This window comes from Symphalangus syndactylus, chromosome 23 (assembly GCF_028878055.3).
Source record: "Symphalangus syndactylus isolate Jambi chromosome 23, NHGRI_mSymSyn1-v2.1_pri, whole genome shotgun sequence".
NCBI lineage: Eukaryota > Metazoa > Chordata > Mammalia > Primates > Hylobatidae > Symphalangus > Symphalangus syndactylus.
In genome coordinates, this window is record NC_072445.2 from 13643573 (window position 1) to 13667676 (window position 24104).

The 24104-nt window shown below is 36.8% G+C and overlaps 1 protein-coding gene across 3 annotated transcripts in view; it reads right to left on the bottom strand.

The window, feature by feature from the left end:
• The window catches only part of KIF6 (kinesin family member 6), a 381205-nt gene that overhangs the window by 282619 nt on the left and 74482 nt on the right, over nucleotides 1–24104 (bottom strand). For all 3 annotated transcript variants that reach the window (XM_063632298.1, XM_055263866.2, XM_055263865.2), the window contains exons 4-5: nucleotides 9615–9762; nucleotides 4854–4963 (exon numbers count right to left, since the gene is read on the bottom strand). In XM_063632298.1, the coding sequence (XP_063488368.1) occupies nucleotides 4854–4963; nucleotides 9615–9762 (258 nt within the window). The remainder of the gene's footprint in view (nucleotides 1–4853; nucleotides 4964–9614; nucleotides 9763–24104) is intronic.

Consider the following 24104-nt stretch of genomic DNA (forward strand, 5'->3'; position numbering starts at 1 on the left):
TGTCAAAAATCAGTTGACTATATTTTTAAGGGTCTATTTCTGGGCTCTCTATTCTGTCCCATTGATATATTCATCAGTTCTCTTGCCATTACCATACTGCCTTAATTACCGTCTTTATGTATGTCTTGAAGTTGGGTGATGTCAGTCTTTTGACTTTGTTCTTCTTCTGTATTGTATTGGCTATTATGGATATTTTGCCTTTCCTGTAAAATTTATAGTCATTTTATTGATATCTACAAGATAATTTACTAGGAATTTGCTTTAGATTAAATTGATCTATACTTTATCTACAAATCAAGCGAGAAAGAACTGACAACTTAACAATATGGAGTCTTCTTATCCATGAACATGGAATATCTTTTTATTTAAACATTCTTTGATTTATCAGCTTTGCAGTTTTCCTCATATAGATCTTGTACATATCTTGTCAGATTTATACATAAGTATTTCATTTTTTGATGCTAATGTAGGCAGTATTGTGTTTTACATTTTAAATTCCAATTATTTATTATTGGTATATAGGAAAACAATTGAGTTTTGTACATTAACCTTATATTCTGCAACCTTGCCATAATCACTTATGAGCTCCAGGAATTTGTCAATTCTTTGAGATGTTCTACATAGATAATTATATCATCTGTCAACAAAGACAGTTGTATTTCTTTCTTCCCAATAACTTTAATTTCTTTTTCCTGCATTATTGCAATTGGCTAGGACTTCCAGTACAATGTTGAATCAGAGTGGTGAGAGGGACATACTTGCCTTGTTCTTGATCTTGGGAGAAAGCATCTAGCTTCTCATCATTGTATATAATGTTACCTACAGGCATTTTATAAATATTCTTTATCAAGTTGAGAACGTTTCCTCCATTTCTAGTTTCCTGAGAGTATTTATCATGAGAGGATGTTGGATTTTGTCAAATATTTTTTCTGCATCTATTGATATGATAATATGATTTTTATTCTTTAGACTGTTCATGCCATGGACTACATTAATTGATTTTTGAATGTTGAACTAGTCTTGCATACCTTAAATAAGTCTCACTTGGCTGTAGTATATAATTTTTTATATATTTTTGAATATAATTTGCTAATATTTTATTTAGGATGTTTGCATGTGTGGTCACAAGAGATATTAGTCTGTAGTTTTCCTTTCTTGTAATGCATTTGTCTGCTTTTGGTGTTTGGATAATGCTGGGATCACTGGATGAGTTAGAACATGTTCCCTCTGCTTTTTTTTCAGAAGAGATTGCAAATTCTTTGGGATATTTTAGTAGACAATACGTATGTCTTTTCTTGTTTTTCTTTTACTGAAGTGACTAGTATTTCCATACTATATTGAAGAAGAGTGGTGAGAGTAGACATTGTTGCATTGTTTCTGATCTTAGGAGGAAAACATTCAGTCTTTCACCATTACACATTTGTTAGCTGTAGGATTTTGTAGATGCTCTTTAACAAACTGAGGTGATTCTCCTTATTTCTAACTTGTTTAGATTTCTATCAAGAATGAGTGTTAAATACTATTTCTGAGCTTCATATAATTTTTCTTCTTTAGCCTGTGGATTACATTGATTGCTTTTCAAATGTTGAACTAGCTTTGCAATCTATAATTAATCTCACTTGGTCATGATATAGTATTGATTTTATACATTTGTGGATTCAATTGCCAATATTTTGTTGAGGATTTTTGAGCCTATGTTCGTGAGAGATATCAGTCTGTAGTTTTTTTTTTTTTTTTTTTTTTTGTACAATCTTTGCCTGGTTTTGGTATCAGGGCAATACTAGACTCGTAGAATAACCTGGGAATTGTTCTCTCTTCTATTTCCTGAAAGAGATTATGTAAAATTGGTGTTAATTCTTCTTTAAATATTTGGTAGAATTTTACAGTGAAACTATCTAGGCCTAAAGACTTCATTTTGTGAAACTTATAAAATCATGAATTCAACTTCTATAACAGTTATTGAACTATTCAATTATGTATTTCATCTTGGTTAAGTTTGGTTTAATCACCTTTGATTGTTAATTTAGATGTCAGTATTTCTCACATTTACTAAACAAATGACTATAGCAACATTTGTAAAAAGCAAATGACTTTAGTTTAGTGCCCTGACATAATATATACAAAATCCACAGACAGTTTTATAGGCAAAAGTTCTGCAAGAGCAGGCAAGTGGTACATCTTAGAATGTAAAAGAAAAAAAAATAGAAAAGGCAGAGTGTATGTGAGAAGAGCGTCTCGCAGGTGATATTTGGGGATGCTGTGTCACTCAGTGGTAAGGAAGCTGTTACTGATGGTTATTATTGTGCAGCACCAACATGACCCTGAGTTGATTTTATATAGTTAAGCCTTGTATAAGAATGCAAAAGAGATAAAATGGGTATATTGCCATTGTCCCTCAAATGGATGACTACAAGTGGGGACCAAGGTCAACAGACATTTTGCCTACTATGTTTAGAAGGCATTCAAAGTGTTTGAGACATTTCAGCTCACAACAATGAAATCAGTCAATAAGAGAGCTAGAATTTCAGAGTTATAGTATGCCCCAGTTCAAGAGTGTGTAATTAATAGCACATACGCTTAATCTAATCCAAGTACAGCAAAAAAAAATTTCATTATAGTTATTTTATCATCTTAGTAAAAGGCAAACTCGTCTAAGGCCCTCAGAAAACTAGCAGATTCAATACCAGTCAAACCTCATTATCTCCACACCTCTGCCTCCTGGGTTCAAGCGATTCTCCTGCCTCAGCCTCCTGAGGAGCTGGGACTACAGGAGCCACCATACCCAGCTAATTTTTTATATTTTTAATAGAGATGGGGTTTCACCATGTTAGCCAGGATGGTCTCGATCTCCTGACATTGTGATCCGCCTGCCTCGGCCTCCCAAAATGCTGGGATTACAGGCGTGAGCCACCGCACCTGGCCAAGCTTCAAAATTTTTATAGTGGGGCCTAAAGAATTAAGGAGTCATTGACTTAAAAAGGAGATTTCCATTAGAAAGTTTGATTGAGTGATGATAATAAATTTTACATAGACAAGTTTGCTGTCTAAGGATATCATACTAGATGTTTATATTTACAATAAATTCCTCAGAGGTAGGAAATATGCCTTACTTGGTTTAGTAGTGTCTCTACTGCCTAAGCCAGAATAAATCCTTAATAACTTTTAAAAAATTATTTGTTGAATTGAAACTGTGAAGCAGATGTTTTGAAATGAAAGTGTAGAGGGAGAAGAACAGAGCATGAGCTCTTTTCATCTGAATCTAATCGACATGGTTTGGTGCAGCCTAACAATGGGAAGAGCTAGGAATGAGAAAAGTCCATTGAACTCTTAAGAGAGATAACATAATATATAGAAAAAAAAGTACTTGATGAGAAGTCAGGAAATTTGGGTTCCAGTCCCAGTCCTACAGTCTTAGGTAAGTTATTTCATTTTTCTGGATTTCTCTGTTTATAAAATGTGGGCATTGGATTAAGTAATATTTCACAATCTTTCAACCTCCAATGTCAAGAGTTAAAAAGACTGGTGACCTTCACAGGAGAGGACTTATTTGTTGAGCTTTCTAACCTTCACAAAAGAAGAAAAAGTGATTTCAGTATTTTCAAATGGGCTTCTTTTAGAAAGGAGCAAGCTTGAGAGCAAGCACAATGCCTTAGTCCGCCCTGTGTCCTCCACATTTCTCAGCATGGCTAGCATTCAGCAGTCATTCTCAATGCTGGTCAGATTGTCTCCAGAGATGTTGCTAGCTTTCATCTTCAACGACTTCCCCTCCTTTAGTAGCTTTGTCCTCTTGTTGGAGAGTTCACTGACTCAAGTTAGAAGTGACCTCAGCTATAAAACAGTTGTTTTCAAGAAACTTCCACACATATACACAAAAGTGGTCTAAAACTGTTCTTATTCTCACATTTTGGACTGTAATTACATGACAACAAATCCCATTAAAATAAAAATGTCATTAAGAAAGAAGAGTCCCATATCCAAGTCGATAGCCTATTACTTCGAATATATTCACTACTATAAAATTTCAGAACAATTCAAGAATTGGATAGCCCTTTTGGTGTGGAGATAATGCAAATTAAAATAATCAACTGATTGTTAATCTTTTTGAGAGACAATGAATGTGTATTTCTAAATTAGAGTATTTAATAAGAATATAAAGATACATTTTCTTGGCTATAGGCTACTTTTGATATATGAAGATGTCTGAACAAAAGTATATGAACAGTTACCAATTAATATATGTCTAATATAGGCAGATATTCAAACAAGCATTGAGCAATGTTATATAAATGCTGGCAGGGTAACTTGCTCCATTATTAGATAAATTTTGAAGACGCTATTTAAATTTCGGTCATGAAACAATCAGTGCCAATCTGATCAAATGATTGCCAAAGTTAGCATTAACCATAGTAGAGAAGCATTTGAGGAAAACGTAAAAATGTTATTTTCTCTGTCTCAGATTCTCTTATTGCTGCTTGAACTCTAATTTGAATACCTTCTTCTCAGAAAAAGGCCACAATTAGAAGAGCAACAGGGTTTCATGTGGCAGGAAGAAAGTAGTACTGTCATATTCCATCAATCCTCTAAGCACCCAATCTTAGAGAAAATTCATTGTACTCTCTTCTGCCAACTCCAAAAGAGATTTTCCCAAGAAATGAGTTTCAGGCAATTTAGTTCCCATCACTACTGTCCATTTGTCATAACTGAAAAAAAATCCATTATATTACAAAAAGATTCAGTTATCCAGTATTCGCTAATTATGATTGAGACCAGAAACATACAAAGTTTCAAAGAAAACAATTGAAGAGAACATCTGAAAGTAATTTCCCTCCGTCCTTTGTTGTTCTGCTACTCACGGCAAATCATCCAAACTGGAGGCTTCATGTCTTGGATCCAAAAGATCATAACCACATTCATTGTAGATTTCCAAATAGGAAATGTGCGTTGTATACATTTTGCTGCTGTCCTGATTGGAAAAGGGAAAGGTATTATTTATTGGTTATAAATAATGATTCTGCTTAGATGAACACATTTAGCACTCAGTTTCCTCACAGTTTCTCTCTTTTTCTCTCACTTTATATGGTTTACATTTTCAGTTCATGACACTTTCAAGTTGCCAGTTACCATATGCATGAAGCTTTTTTTAAGGGCCAACACCCATGATTACAAGTAACTTCAGTCTGTTATTTTTTATTGGTTCCACATTATACATAAAAAGTCAATATACACTTACAATGAGCCAACTTGGTTGCAGAACTGTATAACACACCAGTTTTTTACTTTCCAGACCAAAAAAAAAGGTTACTAAAAAAAATACATATTCTGTGAATATTCATAAAAAAGAACACAGATCATTACTTTGGTTTAAAAATTTCAGGAGCAAAATAGTTTTCATCTTTAATCATAATTCTTTTTCTACTTTTCTAATATTCAATATTTTCTGATGACATAAATAGATAACAATGAAAGTGAGATCCAGAGGACAGAAAATAGTTCATTAGTCAGGTATGAGTGGACATTAATAGTTCACTGCCAATACCTCACCTGTGGAGTTAATTTTCCTGGCCCAAGAGGGCAAATCAGAGATGTTTAGCTATTAGATAGAGAGAAATGTTTTTGGTGGGTCATTGCTGAAATGCAATGGCATAGGCATCAATGTAATGAGGCTAAAAGTCAAGGTGCCTGGTCCTAGTCTCAATTCTGCCAATAGACAAAAATGACCCATTCCCTTTGAAATGGAATAAAATAAGGAATTTTTTCAACTCTTGAGGAAGTTCAGTTTTCAATACAAAATATCAAACAATAGCACCTTCTTTTCGTTCCTCCAAAAATACAAATGCTTCCATTTCTGCAAATATTATCATGCTTCTCATAAGGGGAGAGTATATTTGGGTATTGTGGCAAGCAGGTTGTCAGGGTATCAGAGTGTATACTAACAGAGAATTTGCTTAGGATGACCTTCCTGACTGATTCTCACCCATATCCAAGGCAATCCATTCAATGGGTTTTGTTCGAAGGGAGAGAAGACCAAGTCACAGAGATAGGAGAGAGAATAGTGGCCTATAAATAAAAAGCTGGGCTCCTACTCTAACTAGAGGTGAGCCTCTACCATGTCAGGCCTTCGTTTTCAAACCCATTAAAGTGAGGAAGTTGGCTAATAAATCCCTGTCTGTTCTTCAGTGTAAAATGAATGATTCTTTGGTTCTAAAATGGCTCCAATTATCCAAGTAAAGATACTGTCATTTCAGAAAAACAAAATTATACATGAACAATTAAAGCAACTCTCGGCCTTCCATGACTACAATAAAAACACTCAAGCTACAGCTGAAATTCTATATTCTGGTGTTCTGTGAAGGTGACAACATGGACTGAATTACTAAGCAATTTTTTTTTCAGCCTAATGCTGAAAATTCTTCTGATGTGGGTGACTCTAATGCTTATCCCAACGAATGGCCTATTGATTACATTAGCATCCTAGTTTAGTAAAGGTACTATTTCAATATAATTCTTTGGGTTATAACTTGGCTTAGCACAGGTATCAGAGACTACAAACACTAAAAAGACTTTGCGTGGCTGTTAGTCTAATCCAATGTTTCTAAAATATTCCATGGAATACTCCTGGAAAACTGTTCCATGGTCAACATATACATAAACTCTGTCCCTCTCTGGAGCACGTCAAAGGCCCTAGGGGATATTTTGGCAACATTCTGAGATCCTGTTTAAACCAACATATCTTTAAAATTTATCCAAAATATCTGAAATAACCCAGAGATTATGATTTGAGAGTTTAGTATACACTTCTAAGTTCTTCTTAGCATCAGATAAGAACTGAGTTTGAATATTGAAACTCCATTTATAACAGAAAGTCCCACACCCTTATCCTCAGTTGTTTCACCATAAAAATGGGGATAATAGCCCTGATCTTGCATTCTGTTATAACAGAGAAATAAGATTCTATATTTAAAATCTTACAAAAGTGTGTGGCCCACAACAGATACCAATGAATCATTGTTGCTGCTGTTGCTATTATTATTGCTGTAGTTATTGTTTTTATTATTATTTCTAGAAGCCTTCAAATGGAGAATTCAGTATATGAATATAAAAGGAAAGGAAAATAAATGCAAAAAGGACAGCCAACTTGTATGTTTATCTGCAGTGGAGAAAATCTCTTCTTCCAGAAGTTAGAATAAATCATAAAACGTCAGGAAAATGGCAGGTCCACTGCCCTGAGATGATGGGGATAATGTCTTTGGCTCTTCCAGCTTCCGCATTTTCTGGACTTTTATTGGAAAATACACTTAAAATTCCCTGAGCTATATGGCAAGCTACCTTTCCTTATTACTCCTTTTTAGTGTTTAGGATTGCCAGACTGTAATGTAACACACATGTTTCCTGCAGACAGCCCTTTCTCCTGCCCCAAAACAAGTTTGAAACTCACAATACTCAAAAATAATGAGAGAGATTTCTAAAATAAATGGCATCAATTTTCTTCTCTGAAAATCAGTGAAAATGTGCTCCTGGCATACTCATAGACATTTCAGGACCCAGTATGCACTGGGCTCTTACTGTATCTTGAAATGAAGACTTTGCATAGGTCAAATATTTCCTTTAAGAATTCTAGAGAGCTCCATGTACCTGTCTAAGGCAATCAGCTGGGGACCTCTGAGTACTAAGCTGCATTTTCCAGCTATACAATATGAACAAACTTCATGATGCACTTCAAGTTGCTTGGCCAGTTTCACCGCAGCTGTTTGATTATAATGAATGTGTTATGCCCCATCATGAAAATATGTTCATTTACAAAGAGTTGCTCTGGCTTTAAATTGCTCCAATGGGCTCGCTACAAGTCCAGGAAGTTATTTAGGATCATTCAGAATGAAATGGAGTTTACGGTAATGTCAATGACAAACAGATCTAAAACAATGAAGCTGACAAATGGTAAGTACTAAGGAGACATTTAGACATTTGGATCTGTACTTTAGTAACCATACATAAAAATTTTAAAGGGACAAAAAATATTTTCCTTTAGGAGAGGATGAGTTTATTCTATTTAACTTAATCATGGATTTGGCTTCCTTTGTTTTGAGAGTTTCAAGGGTTCTCTGAAATTGGTCAGGGATCACTTGGCCACATTAATATCCATATATAGATATTACTGGCTTTGATCATAACTATCATGTATTGAGCATATACTGTGTGCAAGAACCTGGACAATATCTTTAAACACAGTATGTTCAGCCCCTCAGAGCAATCCATAAGACTGAGGCATTAAGTAACCGCCCCAAGGCCACATGCTGTAAGCAGTACACTTTCTCAGAACCAGGTTGACCTGCATCTCCAGTGATCTTTCTAAGACAAAAGGATTCCACATTAGGCCACAGCAATGAAAACTATTAGGAATTATATTCCTAGATTGTGAAATGTGGGAACAAAACAGGCAATGTCAGAAATAAGTGAGTACATGATAAAAGGGCTTTGGACCCAACATATATGCTATACTCAGTCCTTTCTCATCCAAATTTTCCGGCATGCAAAGCTGGCATGTTTGAGCTAGAGAAAGATGAGCTGAACTAATGGATAATTGCTACTTTATGGATGGCAATTAGAATTATGCAGATCTCAGCAATTTCTTCTCATCTTTGCAACTCAAAATGCAAACAATATACAGTCAAGAAATTTTGGAGTGACTGTTACATTGACCTAGTTAAGACATTTATTATACAGAAGTAATACAACCAAGGAATTGCTGGAACTAGTAGGGACACTGGAGATTCTCTAATACAATTCAATCTCTGCTTTCACAGAAGGGAATACTGAAACTCAGAGAAGGTATGTGACTCATTACAGAGAAGGTATGTGACTCATTACAGGGAATTTGTTTGAACACAACCAACAAAATAAAGCCAGTCCGAGGTATAGAAGCAATATACGTAATGGCACAAAGCACAGAGTTAGGTATCAGGTGGACTTGGGATAAACTCCAGATCAGCTACTTACAGGATGTGGGCCCAGAGGAAAATATTTAACCTGAGGCTCAGTTTTCCCAACTATGAAATGGGAAGTTGCATTATATATTATATCAAATACTGGTAAAACTGATAAAGCTACTGGCATTTTTAGGCACTCAATAAATGATACATATAATCTAGATAGATAACTCTTCTTTTACAATGATAATAATTACAACGGTATTTGTACTTTGGTAAATTCCTCTGGGCTTCTATCAAGTGTAAAATAGTAACAATTATACTATCCTGTTTAGTGTTTCAGTAGCTAAAAGAAAGATCTGCTTTGATAAGAAGACATTCCTCAGTTTCTTGAGGAATATATTAGTTGGTAAAAGGTGTTGTCTGCTCTTTCAACCTTCGTGCGTATATCAGAAGGAACTCTCCTGAGCCTTTGCTGAAATAGCAGCCCTTTAATGAGAAGCACCTTCTTAATTTTCACTTCTACAGCAAAATCCCAACCTCTCCTTAAAGGTAAAGGCCAAAGTTATGACACAATAAGACTTTATCATTTAGACACAATAAAATAAGTGTCATAATAAATGTCCTGCTTTCAGTAAATTTTTGCTGAATATATCAAATATAAAATGATATGAATGAAAAGTTTCATACCTTTTGTAACTGTTCAAAAATATATGACAGTGTCCTTGGGATAATGCCTCTGTCACTGTAACGCTCTGCACCCCCTGTGATAGTGAATGTCTTCCCGCTGCCTGTTTGCCCATATGCAAAGATGGTACCATTGTAACCTGCCAGGACACTGCAATAAAGAAATGACACACTTTTAATATCAACATGGCTAACTGCATATGAATTAAATGGCTTGTATTCTAATAACAATCTTATTAAACACTATTTAAAAACTTTATAGAAATATCTATTAAAAATTTATATATGTGAATATCTATCTAGAATTTACATTTTTATCTAGGAACAGCAGCACATCAATCCTGTTCTCTAAGAAAGGACATGTAACGTAAATGGAGTTCAGTCATCTTAAATATATTCTTCATCTTTTAGTACACACTGGACTTGAATCAAATAATATATTGAAAAAAAGTTCTGGGGAAACAATACCTGTAATTTGGCAAACTGTCAACCTGACACCTGGTACCTCACATGGTATAGACACTCACAATAGTAGTTACTTCCTAGAACAGGAGGAACACACTCTGTTTGCCACCATATACCTTGTAATGCAACTCCCTGCTTAATACTAAGCACCAACTGAAAATCCTCTAGGAATTCCCCTCCTCTCTTTTCTTGGAATGACTTTTTGGTAGAAGATGCTAGTCCATATATATTTTTCAGCCCTGTAGACCGGCCGTTGATTTGATGGTGGTCTTGAGAACCCAAAGGCTGGATCTTCTCAGCCTTTGAAGAGCACCACCCATAATATAAGCTTTTAAAAATATGCATGAAATGATGTAGACTTTCAAAACTATGTCTTTAATCTATGCTACATGGAACAGTAAACTTTTGTAGCTTTATGTTCGTTTTTTGATACAAGTGACTCCTTGATCTCTGAGATGTTTTCATTAAACCAGCTATGATGACATCAGCTATTGGTCCCCATGTTGTGGGTGGATTTTTTGATAGATGGCTCCTCTGAGTTCACCCCTCACTGTTCATATTAGAATTCCTGCCCTATTACTTCTGTCAACATCCTATCTACAGTTCTGTTTCATATGCTTTCATGCCTGTGTGTTGAGTGATCTATCATTATAAGGGCCTCCTAAAACACACAGGTTTGACTGGAGATTATTCTGAAGTGGTGTCTTAAGTCCTGAGCACCTTATGCAACTATTAAACTAACAATAATATCTTCAGCAACAAGTCAATGCATCTGTTGCTGTGTAGGTAGAAAGTGTTATTGGTGCTTACAAATTTAATGGACTTAGTACAGGGAATGTGCAAGAAAGTATTATAACTGTGTGATTCAATGTTCTACTTTTGAGGAGTGTAATAATTTTTCTTCGTGTGTCTTTACATGGAGACAATATACTGTTGAAATTCTCAACTTCTAAGATGTTGGAACTATGATGAAATTAGATTTTTAATTAGAGAAACTTTTTCCTCAACAGAATTTGTTACCAATGAAATATTGATGTCCCATTAGCAATATCATTTGGCTATATAGTATTTCTTGGCCATAAATGCTCTAGGTAAATGAAGTCTAAAATTTGAAATATCTAAACTTAAACATTTTATTGATTCTTGATAGAAAGAATAGATGTAAAATATACTAGGCATTATCTGTCTTGAAAAACACCATGGAATACTATGCAGCCATAAAAAATGATGAGTTCATGTCCTTTGTAGGGACATGGGTAAAGCTGGAAACCATCACTCTCAGCAAACTATCGAAGGACAAAAAACCAAACACCACATGTTCTCACTCATAGGTGGGAACTGAACAATGAGAACACATGGACACAGGAAGGGGAACATCACACACTGGGGCCTGTTGTGGGGTGGGGGGAGGGGGGAGGGATAGCATTAGGAGATATACCTAATGTTAAATGACGAGTTAATGGGTGCAGCACACCAACACGGCACATGGATACATATGTAACTAACCTGCACCTTGTGCACATGTACCCTAAAACTTAAAGTATAATAAAAAAAAAAGCCACTCCCAAGGAAACAAAAAAAAAGAAAAAAATACAGAGCACAAATTAATATTTTCATTTTGATACAGACTATGGAAAGTGAGTAGGTAGTACACTACGCTGGCATATGCTAATTGTTATGTCTACTTTTTTATGCTAAAATCTTCTTCCTCACTGCCAGTTGTCCTAGAATGTCTATCTCTAATATGTGCTCCCCCTACCCCCATCTACTGTGGGATGGAAAACCAGATGGCATAGCTTCATAGAACACTGTAAAATAAAAAGGGTAAGGCTTGACCTATATATACTCCCATGGCTATTTATTTATTACATTGCTACAATTAAATGTTAAATAAGGAAATGTAATCAGGCAAAATTTGTCTCCAGTCCCTTCTATAGAGCCTCCATTCCAACTCAATCTTGTAACCACTCTTCAGTGGACACTAGGCCTTTTCATGTGCTTCTGGTCTCATCTGTCCTAAGGAAAAATACTAGTTAAAAATAAAGAAAGAGAAATAGTGGTGTAATGATCTTTGAAAATCCATTACTCCACGAGAACAATAATACCAGTGGCAAAAATTGTCAAAATCAACTTTTTCAGAACTCTGGAAATTATCCAAAGCCTCACACCAATCCAAGAAGTGTTTATGTAAGACAAACAGCTAAACTCAGTAGGAACCACGAGCTTTGTGGTATTTTAACTTCAACATTCCCAGCACCTCTCCCTAGCTCCATGGTAGCCTTCAAAAACAAAAGCCTTGAAACATTGGAGCTGTGAAATCCAGCAGCCTAGCAACCACTATAGCGGGCAGTATGGATTTGGGGCTCCTCAAAAGGCCCCATCCTCAAAGAGCTGCCACTCTCTGACTCGTCTGGGAGCTCTCTGGAAAAGCTCCACTCACAGTACTTGTCTTTGTTAGACCTGATTCAGAGTTCACTCAGTGTGAGCAGCCCTGTCCTCGGAGTGTTTGTTGAAAAAAAATCAGTGGCAAGTGTTTATTATTATACTTTAGGGTTTTAGGGTACATGTGCACAATGTGCAGGTTTGTTACATATGTATCCATGTGCCATGTTGATTTCCTGCACCCATTAACTCGTCATTTAGCATTAGGTGTATCTCCTAATGCTGTCCCTCCCCCCTCCCCCCACCCCACAACAGTCCCCGGAGTGTGATGTTCCCCTTGCTGTGTCCATGAGTTCTCATTGTTCAATTCCCACCTATGAGTGAGAACACGCGGTGTTTGGTTTTTTGTCCTTGCGATAGTTTACTGAGAATGATGTTTTCCAGTTTCATCCATGTCCCTACAAAGGACACGAACTCATCATTTTTTATGGCTGCATAGTATTCCATGGTGTATATGTGCCACATTTTCTTAATCCAGTCTATCATTGTTGGACATTTGGGTTGGTTCCAACTCTTTGCTATTGTGAATAGTGCTGCAATAAACATACGTGTGCATGTGTCTTTATAGCAGCATGATTTATAGTCCTTTGGGTATATACCCAGTAATGGGATGGCTGGGTCAAATGGTATCTCTAGTTCGAGATCCCTGAGGAATCGCCACACTGACTTCCACAATGGTTGAACTAGTTTACAGTCCCACCAACAGTGTAAAAGTGTTCCTATTTCTCCACATCCTCTCCAGCACCTGTTGTTTCCTGATTTTTTAATGATGGCCATTCTAACTGGTGTGAGATGGTATCTCATTGTGGTTTTGATTTGCATTTCTCTGATGGCCAGTGATGATGAGCATTTCTTCATGTGTTTTTTGGCTGCATAAATGTCTTCTTTTGAGAAGTGTCTGTTCATGTCCTCTGCCCACTTTTTGATGGGGTTGTTTGTTTTTTTCTTGTAAATTTGTTTGAGTTCATTGTAGATTCTGGATATTAGCCCTTTGTCAGATGAGTAGGTTGCAAAAATTTTCTCCCATTCTGTAGGTTGCCTGTTCACTCTGATGGTAGTTTCTTTTGCTGTGCAGAAGCTCTTTAGTTTAATGAGATCCCATTTGTCGATTTTGGCTTTTGTTGCCATTGCTTTTGGTGTTTTAGACATGAAGTCCTTGCCCACGCCTATGTCCTGAATGGTATTGCCTAGGTTTTCTTGTAGGATTTTAATGGTTTTAGGTCTAACATATAAGTCTTTAATCCATCTTGAATTAATTTTTGTATAAGGTGTAAGGAAGGGATCCAGTTTCAGCTTTCTACATATGGCTAGCCAGTTTTCCCAGCACCATTTATTAAATAGGGAATCCTTTCCCCATTTCTTGTTTTTGTCAGGTTTGTCAAAGATCAGATAGTTGTAGATATGTGGCATCATTTCTGAGGGCTCTGCTCTGTTCCATTGATCTATGTCTCTGTTGTGGTACCAGTACCATGCTGTTTTGGTTACTGTAGCCTTGTAGTATAGTTTAAAGTCAGGTAGCGTGATGCCTCCAGCTTTGTTCTTTTGGCTTAGGATTGACTTGGCGATGCGGGCTCTTTTTTGGTTCCATATGAACTTTAAAGTAGTTTTTTCCAATTCTGTGAAGAAAGTCATTGGTAGCTTGATGGGGATGGCATTGAATCTATAAATTACCTTGGGCAGTATGGCCATTTTCACGATATTGATTCTTCCAACCCATGAGCACGGAATGTTCTTCCATTTGTTTGTATTCCAAAATTGACCACATAGTTGGAAGTAAAGCTCTCCTCAGCAAATGTAAAAGAACAGAAATTATAACAAACTGTCTCTCAGACCACAGTGCAATCAAACTAGAACTCAGGATTAAGAAACTCACTCAAAACCGCTCAACTACATGGAAACTGAACAACCTGCTCCTGAATGACTATTGGGTACATAATGAAATGAAGGCAGAAATAAAGATGTTCTTTGAAACCAATGAGAACAAAGACACAACATACCAGAATCTCTGGGACACGTTCAAAGCAGTGTGTAGAGGGAAATTTATAGCACTAAATGCCCACAAGAGAAAGCAGGAAAGATCCAAAATTGACACCTTAACATCACAATTAAAAGAACTAGAAAAGCAAGAGCAAACACATTCAAAAGCTAGCAGAAGGCTAGAAATAACTAAAATCAGAGCAGAACTGAAGGAAATAGAGACACAAAAAAGCCTTCAAAAAATTAATGAATCCAGGAGCTGGCTTTTTGAAAAGATCAACAAAATTGATGGACCACTAGCAAGACTAATAAAGAAGAAAAGAGAGAAGAATCAAATAGATGCAATAAAAAACGAAAAAGGGGATATCACCACCGATCCCACAGAAATACAATCTACCATCAGAGGATACTACAAACACCTCTATGCAAATAAACTAGAAAATCTAGAAGAAATGGATAAATTCCTCGACAAATACACCCTCCCAAGACTAAACCAGGAAGAAGTTGAATCTCTGAATAGACCAATAACAGGTTCTGAAATTGTGGCAATAATCAATAGCCTACCAACCAAAAAGAGTCCAGGACCCGATGGATTCACAGCTGAATTCTACCAGAGGTACAAGGAGGAACTGGTACCATTCCTTCTGAAACTATTCCAATCGATAGAAAAAGAGGGAATCCTCCCTAACACATTTTACAAAGCCAGCATCGTCCTGATACCAAAGCCTGGCAGAGACATAACCAAAAAAGAGAATTTCAGACCAATATCCTTGATGAACATTGATGCAAAAATCCTCAATAAAATACTGACAAACCGAATCCAGCAGCACATCAAAAAGCTTATCCACCATGATCAAGTGGGCTTCATCCCTGGGATGCAAGGCTGGTTCAACATACGCAAATCAATAAATGTAATCCAGCATATAAACAGAACCAAAGACAAAAACCACATGATTATCTCAATAGATGCAGAAAAGGCCTTTGACAAAATTCAACAACCCTTCATGCTAAAAACTCTCAATAAATTAGGTATTGATGGGACGTATCTCAAAATAATAAGAGCTATCTACAACAAACCCACAGCCAATATCATACTGAATGGGCAAAAACTGGAAGCATTCCCTCTGAAAACTGGCACAAGACAGGGATGCCCTCTCTCACCGCTCCTATTCAACATAGTGCTGGAAGTTCTGGCCAGAGCAATCAGGCAGGAGAAGGAAATAAAGGGTATTCAATTAGGAAAAGAGGAGGTCAAATTGTCCCTGTTTGCAGATGACATGATTGTATATCTAGAAAACCCCATTGTCTCAGCCCAAAATCTCCTTAAGCTGATTAGCAACTTCAGCAAAGTCTCAGGATACAAAATTAATGTACAAAAATCACAAGCATTCTTGTACACCAATCACAGACAAACAGAGAGCCAAATCATGAGTGAACTCCCATTCACAATTGCTTCAAAGAGAATAAAATACCTAGGAATCCAACTTACAAGGGATGTGAAGGACCTCTTCAAGGAGAACTACAAACCACTGCTCAATGAAATCAGTGGCAAGTGTTTAACATCACAGCTGGCAAAGCTGCAATGCCAGTGAAGTAAACAAGAACCCAACCAAAAACTTAGAAAAACCTGAGAAATGTGTATAAGGGGTTTCAAAAAACTCTGATGTATTCCTGGGAATCAGGAAGGCCACACACATGTGCAGGACTATATGTATGCCCAGAAAAGACCTGAGAAGGGCATTATAACTCACCTCTGGCTGGCCTTGAGACTGCACAAACAGAAAGTGAGAAGAAAGACAGTGTTACAAACTTCCTCAGCATTGAAGGTATGCCCCAACAAACATGTAGGGACCCTTGTATGTAGGCTAGGAGACCGAGGAGTTCAAGGAATTTAAGGAAATTTATTTCATTATCTTGCCTAAATTTACTGGCTAGTTTGTTGATGATAAATTTGCTCAGTTTTTGTTTATCTTGGAATGTCTTAATTTCTTCATTTTTGAGAATAATATTGCCAGATATATAATTCTCTATTTGCACATGACATAATCTTGTATATAGAAAATCCTAAGGAATTTACTATAAAATTATGAGAAGTAAGAAACAAATTCAGCAGGGTTGTAGGGTACAAGTCTTAACACTGTGTAGATGGCGATATTCCCTAAACTGATCTACATTTGTACGATTTCTATCAAAATTCAAGCTGGCTTATTTGCAGAAATTGACAATATTCTTATAAAATTTATACAGAAAGTCAAGGGACACAGAATAGCTAAAACAATCTTGAAAAGAAAGAACAAAGGTAGATGACTCACACGTCCCTATTTCAAAACCTACTACAAAGCTAGAATAATTAAGACAGAGGGATACTGGCATAAGGCCATACATATGGATCAATAAAATAAAATTAAGAATCCAGAAATAGACCCTTATATTTATGATCAGTTGATTTTCAACGAGGGTGCCAACACTAGTCAATGGAGGAAAGAATGGTCTTTTTAACAAATGGTCCTTGGACAACTGGATATCCACATGCACAAGAATAAAGCTGGACCCCTACCTCAGACCATGTACAAAAACTAACTCAAAATGAATCACAGACCTAATGTAAGAGATAAAACTTAAAAGAAAATCTTGGAAGAAAATTTAGGAGTAAATCTTCATGAGCTAAATTAGGCAATGGTTTTTTAGCTGTGACATCAAAAGCACAAAAAGCCAAAGGAAAAAAATAAGCTGTACTTCATCAAAATTAAAAACTTTTGTGTTTCAAAAGACACAATCAAGTAAGTGAAAAGACAACACAGTGGAGATAATGTATGCAAATCATATCTATCTGGCAAGGGACTTGTCATCATATCCATAATCCATAACATACAAAGAAATCTTACAACTCAATAATAAGAAGACAAACAATCTAATTAAAAAGTGGGCAACAGATTTGAATAGATGTTTCTGTAAAAAGAAACGCAAATGGCCAATAACATATGAAAAGATGCTCAACATCATTAGTCATTAGGGAAATGCAAATCAAAATCACAATAAGATGCAATTTCACACTCACTAGTATGGATAAAACAAAAAAAAAGAGACAATGAGAAGTGCTGGTGACAATGTGGACAAACTGGAACCTCATACATTGTTGCTGGAAATGTAAAATGGTACAGCTTCTTTGGAAAACAGTCTTACAGTTCCTCAAAATGTAAACCTAGTATTGCCATATGACCCAGCTAGGTGTATACCCAGCAGTATTAAAAACATGTGTCCACACAAAAATTTGTGGTGAATGTTCACAACAGTATTATTCATTATTTAGCCAAAAAGTGGAAACAACACAAAGTGACCGTCAGCTGATGAGTGGATAAACAAGATGTACTATATCCATTCCATGGGATATTATTTGGCAAGGAGAAGGCAGTACTGATACATGCTACAATAAGGATAAAACTTGAAAACACATTAAATTTTAAAAAGCCAGTCAAAAAAGGCCATATATTGTGATTCTATTTCTAGAAAATGTTTAGGATAAGAAAACCCCATAGAGATAGAAAGTAGGTTAGTGTTAGGGGCTAAAAGGAAGGGAAAATGGAGAGTGACTGCTAATGGCTATGGTACAGAGCTTCTTTTTGAGGGTAATGAAAATGTTTTAAAATTAAATAATGGTGATTGATGGTGGCACATTTGTACTAAAAACAACTAAATTGCATACTTTAAAGAGTAAATGTTTTAGTATTTGAATTACATCTCAGCAAAGCTGTTGTAACAATAAAATAGTAAAGAAGAGTCTATACTCACTTGTTAATAATGAGATGTGTATATTATCTTCTCAGTAGTATTTTTAAAAGACAGAGAGAAGGGTAATTAATAAAAGGAATGAAAAGCTAATGATACATTTCAGCAATGAAGAGTGAGATGAACATTTTTGTTCAGAAGTATTTCTCAACTTCCTAAAATCAACAATGTAGGCTACTGCTTAATCCATCTCAGCTAGAGACAGTCCTGATATGTAAATAAATCAACCCTTTATAAACCCAGAGTTTGATGATCAGAGGAAATTTCCATTGTAGAAATTCTCTCCTTCCTTTTGCAAAATGCACTTTTCCTAGAAGTTTAAATTATGAAGCTAAGGTAGTTTGTCATTTCTTACCTTTTAATATTTGCATGAATAAAACAAAAATAAAGCCTCAACCCTTTTAGAGATTATAAACTGAAGTGTCACTCCAGACACAACACATTTACATGCTAGAAAAAAATACAAGTCATTTTAAAGTTTAGTTTTTCCATTTTTATTACTCTTTGTTTAACTAGGCTCCAAGTAGAAGACTGTCTGGAGGATCTGCACAAAGTGAGACTTCATTTTGTTTACCTCCAGATGCAAAGGCTTTAAGAACCTCAAGATACAGCCTTGCATCCCAGACATGAAGCCAACTTGATCATGGTGGATAAGCTTTTTGATGTGCTGCTGGATTCAGTTTGCTAGTATTTTATTGAGGATTTTTGCATCGATGTTCATCAGGGATATTGGTCTAAAATTCTCTTTTTTTGTTGTGTCTCTGCCAGGCTTTGGTATCAGGATATTGCTGGCCTCATAAAATGAGTTAGGGAGGATTCCCTCTTTTTCTATTGATTGGAATAGTTTCAGAAGGAATGGTACTAGCTCCTGGATTAAGAAAATGGGGCACATATATACCATGGAATACTATGCAGCCATAAAAAATGATGAGTTCATGTCCTTTGTAGGGACATGGATGAAGCTGGAAACCATCATTCTCAGCAAACTATCGCAAGGACAAAAAACCAAACACCACATGTTCTCACTCACAGGTGGGAATTGAACAATGAGAACACTTGGGCACAGGGTGGGGAACATCACACATCGGGGCCTGTTGTTGGGTGGGGGCAGTGGGGAGGGATAGCATTAGGAGATATACCTAATGTAAATGATGAGTTAATGGGTGCAGCACACCAACATGGGACATGTATACATAGGTAACAAACCTGCACGTTGTGCACATGTATCCTAGAACTTAAAGTATAATAAAAATATATATATATAAAATAAATAAATAAAGATGAGAAAATGGAGCCTCAGAGAGGTAAAAAAAAAAAAAAAGAATCTCAAGATACAATGTCTAAATGAAAGTAGTCAACAACAAATCATTATTGTAGTAATAATTTAGTTCACTAAACCAAAAAACAAGACACGAATTATAGTCCCTCAAAGAGACAGCATAGTTGAAAAAAAAAAAAAAAGAAACTATAGTAATAGGATCATGGATTTTATAATTGATGTCAGCAGAGGTCTTCTAACTACATTTTGTCCACCCAAAGAATTCCCTCCAAGGTATTTCTGAAAAACAGTTACACAAACTATGCTTAGACAAGACCAGGTTGGACTTAGAAAACTGGGCAGGGCTGATTTCATTTTTGAGAGGGGAGGGGCAGGTGAAACAGCACCTTAAAAGTTTAGTCTTAGTTTAATAGTTAAGTTTAACAGTTTAGCTTTAGAAAAATTAAAAATCAAAGGCAAATACATTTTATATGTATTTAAAAACAGTGGTTAGAAGCAAAACATACTAGTTCACTCAGAAAACACAAACCAATCAGTACTAAGGACAAATTTTTTAAGCTAATAGAAATATACTATATACATGTTTAATCTGACAAAAAATCTTTGCATAATATCAACACAACTAATTTGGAATAGAATGAAAATTAAGCTCCCCTATTTTAAATAGACAGTTCCCCCTTATCCATACTTGCCTTTCATACAGTTCTGAGATCCCGAGTAAGTGAAACTCAGTTATCTTGAAATCCCCAGGGCAGTTAACTTCTGTCTACTGTAGCCCTCTTTCTAGAATAAAGTCTCTCAATCCCTCATAAGCAGTCCCAAGGGGCAACTGGATCTTTTATAGAGAAATATGGTAAATGACTCTTAACTGTTTCACTTTCAGCATATCTCACAGTGCATAAATTCAGTAGCTTAAATTTTAGAGATTTTAACCAAAAACAATAGCAATTCATAATTAGCACAATTAACACAATTCAGTTTTGCCATATATAAAAATAATCTTTTCATTGGTTAAGCCAAATGAACATGGAACTTGTAAAATTTCCAGCAAGATTTTGATCACAGGGCATTTCCTGTGCTGCAAAGAAGGGAGAAAAAAATGTGAGGAGGCCAACACTTCGGGGAATTTAAGAAAATACTAGACTTTGAGAGGTCTGTTTTTCTGCCTAGCAAGCTTTCTTAGTCCCTCTTATGGTAATAGGCTCCCAGTCTCCTTCTACAAGCTCAGGAGGGGCAGGCAGGTGTATGGACCCCATGACTCAGGCCTGGCCAGTCATACCACTTGATCCCATCTTGGTTCCTCCAACCACTGTCCCACCTGTAACAGCTATTACATCATTACAAGAAGCTGGTGACATGACTCAAGACGAGCAAAAAAGAGTGTCTTCGTGTCTCCTGTATAGATTTTGAGAAGAAAATAAGTTTTCTTTTTACTGGGGTCCCTACTAGAGGCCGTATCCCCTGCCCTTCAGCACAAGGAAGCAGGGCCAAGTAAAGTTCAGATGGGTGAAGGATTATGGCTATGTCAGGAACCCAGGTCAAACAGTGAAGGCCCTGATTTTTTTTTTGTTTTTTTTGAGACAGAGTCTCCCTCTGTCAACCAGGCTAGAGTGCAATGGTGTGATCTCAGCTCACTGCAACCTCCGCCTCCCGGGTTCAGTTCAAGTGATTCTCCTGCCTCAGTTTCCCGAGTGGCTGGGATTACAGGCACCCGCCATTATGCCCAGCTAATTTTGGTATTTTTGTAGAGATGGGGTTTCACCATGTTGGCCAGGCTGGTCTTGAACTCCTGAACTCAGGTGATCCACCCACCTCAACCTCTCAAAGTGCTGGGATTACAGGCATGAGCCACCATGCCCGGCTAATGTTTTTTAACTTTCTTCTGTTTTTTTGAGACAGAGTCTTACTCTGTCCACTAGGCTGGAGTGCAGTGGCACGGTCTTGGCTCACTGCAAACTCTGCCTCCCGGGTTCAAGCAATTCTCCTGCCTCAGCCTCCTGAGTAGCTGGGACTACAGGCAACTGCCACCACGCCCGGCTAATTTTTGTATTTTTAGTAGAGACGGGGGGGGGGGGGTGCCTCACCACGTTGGCCAGGCTGGTCTCGAACTCCTGACCTCAGGTGATCCACCCACCTTGGCCTCCCAAAGTGTTAGTATTACAGGCGTGAGCCACCATGCCCAGCCAAGGGCCCTGATTTTTATATCACTCCCTTCAGTTCTTCTTTGAGCTAAACCAGTTATGTGAGACAAGAAATCCTCTCTGCTTTGAGTTGGAATTCAGTTATATGCAATCGAGAGAATCATAATTATTGCAAAGTTTCCAGAGTGATCTGAAAGACACCTCTTAGTCCTTGATTTACAGCAAGGATCTCAAGCTGGCAGTAAAACTTGCCTACAGGAATGTTTAAACTTAACTAAATTTGAATGCCTTTTTGTGAGACACGTTCTTCAGTTTGCCGTGGTCCCCACCATTCCCTAACATCTTAGAATCAACTGCTTCCTAAAGGTATGTTACTTGCCTCGACTTGAAAGCAGGGCTGCATCACTGCATAATCACAGTGCAGTCCATGTGAATGCTGGTGCCCCCTCACCTTTGTGCAGTGCCTACCCATTTGTGTAGGCTACTGTGAAGCATGCCCCCTAGAGGTGTACAACATAGAAGTCCTGTGTAAAGGCATGTGAGTTTAGTTCCCCTAGTTTAGATACTGTCCTTTCTAAAAGCATGTTTTGGCCCAGGGCAGTGGCTTATGCCTGTAATCCTAGCACAGGAGGCAGATGGACTGCTTCAGCCCAGGAGTTTGAGACCAGCCTGGTCAACATAGCAAGACCCTGTCTTTACCAAAAAAAAGAAAAATTTAGTTGGGTGTGTGGTGTGCTCCTGGAGTCCTAACTACTCGAGAGGCTAAGGTGGGAGGATCACTTGATGCCAGGACTTCAAGGTTACTGTGAGCTATGATTGGGTGACAAGAAGACCCTGTCTCTAAATAAGTAAGTAAATAAATAAGTCATAAAAATAAAAATAAAATACAATAAAAGCATATTCTGGCAACATCATTCTAAGATCTTTTACAGCTTCAGTTCTATGATATATTGATCTGGTTATAAATCCTGATGGAGAAATAAAGTAGGTTACATGGCCAGCCTTCGTCAACCTAAACCAAACCATCAATCATTTTGGAAAGGAATATCCAAGGCCAAGAATATCTAGATTAGAAACAGTTACCCCACACAACCAAAATTGTTTTGTGTGAGAAAAATGAAGCTGCAAACATGGATTAACTGGTAATTTATACATCTGTGGGCATACTGGTTATTAAACTAGAGTCACAATGAAAAAGACCCATAGGCAAAATATAGCTAGCAGAGCATTTGTTTGGTCAACACTGTCTTTTTTAAAAAATTCAGTCTGAGTGGTCTTAGTCCCCAATTTAAGCACAGATACCACCACTCCATCTGGCCCTCACTAGTTTACTTCAGATTAATTGTTTGCCCTCCATGGAATGTTGAGTTTTGCAACCCCTGCTATAAAATGACTCAGATAAATGCTAAGAGTAACACTCCGATTAAAGAAAGAAAGAAAAAAAAGAAAGAAAGAAAGAAAGAAAGAAAGAAAGAAAGAAAGAAAGAAAAAAACTAAACTAAATATCAGCATCTTCCAGGTTTTGAAATGTTGTAAGCAATCCCCTCACACCATCAACCACCCAAGAAACCAAATGGCTATCCCACCCATCATTGTTCACATTTCGTGTGTGACAGGAAGACAAGAATGTTGGGTGCTTTCTTCTAAAACAGTCACTTTGGCACAATCAGGACTCCCACTCTTGGATATCTCGCTAAAACAGGATCAGCAGCTCCCTGTCTTGAATGATTTGTAAATTCTCCTCCTTGGATACAGGGGCTAAGTAAGGGGGTCTCTTGAGATCCTTCCCAGTTCTATGATTCTCAGGGATTTGTTCACAGTCTTGTCCCAACTACTTCAAACCAAACTTTGCAAGAAGCAAACACATCATGGGGCACCTAATCCAAACAGCCTCTCTTAAAGGATCTTTGAGGTCTTAAGCACACTAAACAGCTTCACATCCATAAGTTCATGGACCAAATCCAGGCCAGAGTGCTCTCTAAATGAGGCTGTTTAATATTTCCCAAGTTTCTGAAGAAACCATTTTGTGTTAGTATTAATAATAAGCAGCTTAAATCTGGTAAAAGAACAGAAATGCATGAAACTTTAATAGAAGAAAATGACCCCTTCTGAACATAATCCAGTTCTAAATGTTTCAGTTTGAAGTCCAGCATACAGTATTGAAAAGTGAAGGCTACATTTTTATCTTATTTACATTATAAAAAGTATATATTTACATTACATTATACGTTATTTTATCTTATTTACATTATCTTATTTACATAATTTATAATTGCATTATAAAAAATGCATTTGCTGTAGCATTTCTGACTGATATTTTTCCTATGATCCTTCAGAATAAACACTTAGATTAATTAAATATATAATCATTTTCAGATGACCATCTAAGGAGGCAACTAAAAT